The sequence below is a fragment of the Eriocheir sinensis genome, unplaced genomic scaffold (assembly GCF_024679095.1).
Source record: "Eriocheir sinensis breed Jianghai 21 unplaced genomic scaffold, ASM2467909v1 Scaffold421, whole genome shotgun sequence".
In the NCBI taxonomy this organism is placed as follows: domain Eukaryota; kingdom Metazoa; phylum Arthropoda; class Malacostraca; order Decapoda; family Varunidae; genus Eriocheir; species Eriocheir sinensis.
The window spans coordinates 160665-167025 of record NW_026111745.1 but is presented as its reverse complement, the minus strand read 5'-3'; the positions used below and the strand labels follow the sequence as shown (position 1 = coordinate 167025).

At 57.7% G+C, this 6361-nt stretch overlaps 1 protein-coding gene across 1 annotated transcript; it reads right to left on the bottom strand.

Annotated features, from left to right (window-relative positions):
* Nucleotides 1-1082: 1082 nt before the first annotated feature.
* On the bottom strand, nucleotides 1083-5832 carry LOC126992225 (uncharacterized). Its single transcript, XM_050850886.1, has 2 exons — nucleotides 4805-5832; nucleotides 1083-4554 (listed from the first exon to the last, which is right to left on the bottom strand). The coding sequence occupies exons 1-2, from the start codon at nucleotides 5252-5254 to the stop codon at nucleotides 2683-2685; spliced, it is 2322 nt and encodes a 773-aa protein (XP_050706843.1). The 5' UTR covers nucleotides 5255-5832; the 3' UTR covers nucleotides 1083-2682.
* Nucleotides 5833-6361: the final 529 nt, after the last annotated feature.

Sequence of the window (6361 nt, the reverse complement as noted above, 5' to 3'; positions counted from 1 at the left end):
AGTAATGGGTTGAAACTGGATAAGTACAGATTCAACAGGGATATAGGCAAAAATTGGTTTACTAACAGAGTGGTGGATGAGTGGAATAGGCTTAGCAGTCATGTGGTGAGTGCCAATACAATTGTCACATTCAAAAATATATTAGATAAATTAATGGACAGCGATACTAGGTGGGGTTAGATACACGGAGCTTAGGCTCAAAGGAACTGCCTTGTATAGGCCTACCGGCCTCTTGCAGACTCCTACGTCCTTATGTACATAAGGATGAAAAGTGGGATATCTTTATTTCTAATCAGTATACCATAGCATATCTTATACTACAGCCATGGCCATGAAATCAATCCCTTCTCCCTTTCCTCTACTAATCACATTATCAAAATAAATCATCATTAAGCTCATGAGAGAAAATCATGAACACAAACTGCCGCAAAAGTGTACATTCTTCAACACATAACCACTTTAATTAATTTCAAATCTTGGCCTCTGTTTATTGCAGATAGCATCAAACAGACTTTCAAACAGATAATCAATCAAAAACAATCACTTACCCTGTTCATCCCACTGGAAGGGGCGTGCCCATCGCAATACTTTCCGCTGCTCAACACCCTTAAGTCCAAAGGCATGCCTTCTGGTCCTCAAGTAGATGATGAGTCGCTCATACATGATGTTGTCCTCAGCAAACCTCTGTCTGCAGGCCAACTCATACTCCTCAGTAGTACAGTTGGACCTGATGATGAATTTTAATTATCAGTATTATGCTTCACTGCAACCAGTCAAGTAAAGTTGCATGTCAACTTGACAGACACTGAGAAAATAATGACATGTGGTAGGGTATGTCTTTTCTGAAACTATACATGTTAATAAAAACACTTTCAGATATATAATATATACATACATATATACAATAATATAATACAATAAATATAACATATACAATATGTAGAAGCACAAGCAGTAGAAACCCAAACGATGAACAGATGCTGAAACTAGTAAAGCTTGCCAGTGAACTAAATAATAATTATATCCTTGTAACAGCTGGTTTAATTTTCCAGGTAGCTATAAATTGGCTGGATATGATAATGTTACGCCACCCCCTACCACACACCATCCACGGGCAGGCAGGCGGCGTGATCCCCACCAGAACAACCACACGGGCACCAGTCACTCACAGCGGCCCACACCGAACACCGAGGGGAGCAGGAACGGGGCAGGGCACAAAGGATACACGTTCAACACTAAGTTCTAGTTTAATGACAGGTTCCTCACACAGTAGAGAGTACAGCAACTTTCAAGGGCACAGAACAGCTAGTTAATCAGGCACAGTACAGGGGCACGGCAGACACGCACACCGGAAGCACACCGCTCGCGAGCGGAGCAGCTCAACACTCTCTCAAGCCCAGACACGCGTCTTCTCCCCTACAACTCCTCAGCCACCCTTGCTCCCCAACTGCTCGACTCAGCACTTCCTGCCCGGCGGCCCGGCGGCCCTGGGCCCCCTCTGTCTCTCTTGTCCCAACAAGTAGAGTTGCACCATGCTGAGCTAACATTGCATCATGCTACAATTTCATCACATTACACATACAATCATTCACATACAGCACATTCGTAACACTATCTCCCCCTTCAGAAGGCAGTCGACCCGGCTGCCCCAACATTCAACAAACAAAACATGAAATTATCAAACTAATCAGTCCCCTGGGACATCACTTAAGTCTCTTAACCATCCCGGCCGACGCCTCTCTCGCCGAGGGCGCCGCTGGGATGCGGGCGGCGGCAGGCAGGCGGTGGCACCCAGAGCGGCGTCATCGGCCCCAAGTCCTTGCTCAGGGTCGTCACTGACATCTGCCGCTTCGCCCGCACCGCCCATGTTCTCGTTCGCCCCGTGGTCGACCTCTGACACGTCCCCTTCGCTGCTGCTGGGGCTCACATCCCTCTTGCGCCGGCAGTATGTCTCCATTTCATGGCCTGGCCTGCCACCTTGAGCTTGCCCCGTACGCGTCGGTGCACCTCAGCCAGGCTTTCCTGCAGTGCCGCTGCGAAGCCAGAGGTGACGGTAGGCAAGCTCACGTCGGGAGGCAGCCCCGTGGCCAAATCCACCGGTAGCCTGAGCTCCCGGCCGAACACTGAACACAGAAAAATACATGCAATACACATAAATCAGTCTGTCCTCCACAGTCTCTTCTCGCGCCCCCAAGGGGCTCCGCCTGTCAGCCACGCCGTCGACCAGCCGCCAGTCCTCAGTGGGCTCTTCCACGCCATCCACTCCACGTGACGCTCGGGACAGTCGACACCGGCTCCTGGCCTCCACCCTCGGGGCAAGGTGCCCTCGCCCGGCCGTGACTACCTCCCCACGCAGCCATGCTCGAAAACCTCCTGGAAGCAAAGGGCACCATTCCGGTCACCCTCTCCAGCTCCCGTCCGAGGCCACCACGAGCCTTACTGGCCTGCGTCAGGTAGTCGAGGCCCAGCAAGCACGGCTCGTCTCGATCGGCGACGTCCATTGGCCGGCGCTCCACAGCGCTGCCTACGCCGACACGAGCCTCCACTGGCCCCTCCAGCAGCACACACTACCCCGGGTCAGGCCGCGCCGAGCACTCCTCAGCCCCCGGTGTCCACTGTCACGCGTCGTGGCTACAACCGCTAAGCCTCCCACTGGCAACACGTTGGTCGGGCGGCGGCAGCTTACTCAAGGCGGGGCCCGAGGGCGGGAGACGGCTGGAAGTCGGCTCCCTTCTCCAGCCCGTCCGCGCTTCCCACCCGCGCCGCGTCCCTGGGCCTGGGACAGGCACTCAAGCGGTGGCCTGACTGGCCACAGTCCTTACGGCGCGGCTGCTGGGCATCGGGGCTCGGCCGGTCAAGGGAACGCGTCCTTCGCTCCCCCAGGCACAGACTGCACCTATGCCCCCTCTTGCCACAGCCCCCGCACGAGCCACGGAGGCCCTCCGGGCTCGCCTTCATCGACGCTGACTTCATCTTCACCTTCGCCATCCGGCCCCGGAAGTCATGGCAGGGCGGGGCGGCCGCCGCTAGGCCGCTGATCGTCGTCAATGCCCCGAACTCCAAGGCCCTCGTCAGCGCGTCGTCGGTCCACGGCAGGGGGTGAGAGTCCTCGCCAGTCTCGTCCCTCAGCGCCCGGCAGTCCGCACAGAAGCGCTGCGTGCCGTCCTTCTTCATATCCAGGACGACTGCTGAGGGCCACGGACTGTCTGTCCACTCCATCACCCCCTGCGCCGCCAGCTCGTTGACGGCGCGCTGTAGTTCCTTCCACCTGGCTGGCACGACACGTCGGGGTGGGCTCCTGGTGGGGGCACCATTTCCCGTGCTGATGTTGTGCTTCACCAACCCCGTGCAGCCCGGCAGGTCCAATCCACCCCCGCTGAACACGTCCGCGCACCGAGCCAGGGTGTGGCGCACCTTCGTCTGCGCCTCCGTCAGGTTAGCGGCGCTCCGGTGCGCCGAATCCTCCAGGAAGTCGGGCAGCGGCCTCACAGCGGCCGACTCCGCACTCCCCGACGCCTCCTCTTGTTGCTCCACCTCTTCACAGGTGCCCAGCTTGGCACCAGCGGGTACTTTCCGAGCCTCGTCGGAGGAGTTAGCCACCAGCACCGTGACTGACTCCTCCCCCGCTCCTTCGAGACTCCGTCCGGCTGCCACACCACCAGGCAGCTGCAGGCCCTCCGTGGACTCCACCGTGCCTTCCGCTGGCATCGCGTCCGACCGGCAACACAGGACCCTAGCCTCCGTCCCCGGGGCAAGGTGCAGTCGCTCCGCCGCGACTACCTCTGCACAGCCGACCTTCGGGAGCAAAGGCGCCTGTCCGCGCAGCCTCTCCAGCTCCCGTCCAAGGTCGGCACAGGCCTCGTCCTGCGGCAGGTAGTCGAGGCCCAGCACGCACGGCTCGTCTCGATCGGCGACGTCCATCGGCCGGCGCTCCACAGCGCTGCCTACGCCGATACGAGCCTCCACTGGGCCCTCAGACTGCACGCAGTGCCCCGTGACGCCACACAGCCTCTGTGGCGCGTCCTTGAGTCGCGTAGCGGCCAGCATGTCAGGCCGCCCCAAGGTCCTCTCGGCGCTCCCCACCAAGCGGCCGGGCCCGTCCACTGAGCCCCGTAGCGCTGTTGTCAGCTGCAGCGCCTTCTCATCCTCGCCCCAGCCCTGGGCAGCAGCTGGCATCTTGAACTGGGCCTCCCATACCAACTTCCCGTCGTGCTCCGCTGGCTTAAGCCTCCCTGAGCTCCGGGAGGATGAGGGGCTGCAGCGGGGAGCGGGCGGACCACGTGGGCTGCAAGCCGGCCGGCATGGCGGAGAGGGAGGCGGTGAGAGAGGCAACAAGGCAGGGTTAGTGGCTCCGACTCCAGCACCAGCTGGACCCAAAGGAGCGGCTTCGACGGCTCCCCAGCCTCCTGCAGCCTCCACCGGCTCCGCCACGACGCCACCAGGCTTCAGGGGCCCTTGCCAGGGGCCCCACGCGGAGCCCCGCCAGTCCGCCACCCGTGCACCCGCCGCCAGCACACGTGACCCTTCTTGTTCCTCCCCGCACCACGTTGCCACCTCTCGCTGCTGCCATGGGAGAGAGAGCGGACTACGTGACCTGCGAGCCGGCTGGCATGGAGGAGAGGAGGGGTGAGGGAGGCAACGAGGCGGGGGCTCCCCAACCTCCTGCGGCAGCTACTGGTGCCGCCACGACGCTACCAGGCTCCTGGAGTCCTTGCCAGGAGCCCCAGATAGGCCCCTGCAGGACCGCCGCCCCGGCGCTTCCTGCCAGAACTGAGCCTTCTTCCTCCGCGTGCGACGGTGCCACCTCTCGCAGCTGCGTCTCCGCCTCCCTCAGGCCTCGGACCTCGCCTTCCTGGGTCCGCACCTCCTCCAGCCGTTCACTCCTCGCGCTGTCGCAGCCCTGGTCAGTGTACTGCTGGGTTTCCACCTTCAGCGACGAGAAACAGCTCTGGAGGACCTCGGCAAGATGGCGTGCCCTCTCGTCTGCCCTCTCTTCTGCCCTCTGAGCCTGCTCGCGTGCCCTCTCTTCTGCCCTCTGAGCCTGCTCGCGTGCCCTCTCTTCTGCCCTCTGAGCCTGCTCGCGTGCCCTCTCGTCTGCCCTCTGTTCTGCCCTCTCTGTTCTCTGATCCAATTCCTGCCTCAGACTGGCCAACATGGCAGCGAACAAGTCCATCTGGCCCGGCTTCACCTCACCCACGTCAGCCTCGGCCTTGCCCGTCTCCTCACCCTCACGGCGATCACTGGGGGACGCCATGACACTCGGCGCGCTTCACTGTTCACTTATCCCACTCCTTTGACACCAAATGTTACGCCACCCCCTACCACACACCATCCACGGGCAGGCAGGCGGCGTGATCCCCACCAGAACAACCACACGGGCACCAGTCACTCACAGCGGCCCACACCGAACACCGAGGGGAGCAGGAACGGGGCAGGGCACAAAGGATACACGTTCAACACTAAGTTCTAGTTTAATGACAGGTTCCTCACACAGTAGAGAGTACAGCAACTTTCAAGGGCACAGAACAGCTAGTTAATCAGGCACAGTACAGGGGCACGGCAGACACGCACACCGGAAGCACACCGCTCGCGAGCGGAGCAGCTCAACACTCTCTCAAGCCCAGACACGCGTCTTCTCCCCTACAACTCCTCAGCCACCCTTGCTCCCCAACTGCTCGACTCAGCACTTCCTGCCCGGCGGCCCGGCGGCCCTGGGCCCCCTCTGTCTCTCTTGTCCCAACAAGTAGAGTTGCACCATGCTGAGCTAACATTGCATCATGCTACAATTTCATCACATTACACATACAATCATTCACATACAGCACATTCGTAACAATAATGTTAAAGGCAGTGATATGAGTACTCCATTTAAATTTATGGAATGTCTTGGAGGCTGTTTCCTTATTCAATATGTGCATATCCCTTAAATATTTAGAAGGAAGTCAGAGCTCCACCCTTGATTTGATAATCACTTCAGAGGAAAATGTGAGCAATTTAAAAAGTGAAAAGTCTATTGGGTAAAAGTGACCATGTTGTATTAAATTGCGACTATATTTGCTACAGTGATGAGAAAAGGGACTCAACCGATGAGCCCATTGGTTTTCCAAACTATATTTCCGTTTGGATTTCTGCAGCTGAGTCTCACTTAAAGCTGTTAGATAGTGTTCAACCAGATTAAATTTCTTCTTCTGAATCTTGAGATTAATCTTCGGCATCGTCGCCTGGTGGGATAATTATCCCATTTTTTTCAAAATTATGTTTAATATCGACCAACCATTACATCGTCGCTTGCCTGCCCGATGTAATACATCACAATTTTCCTGGTATTTCATCCCAGCAACCGTCAAATTGTGGGATACAC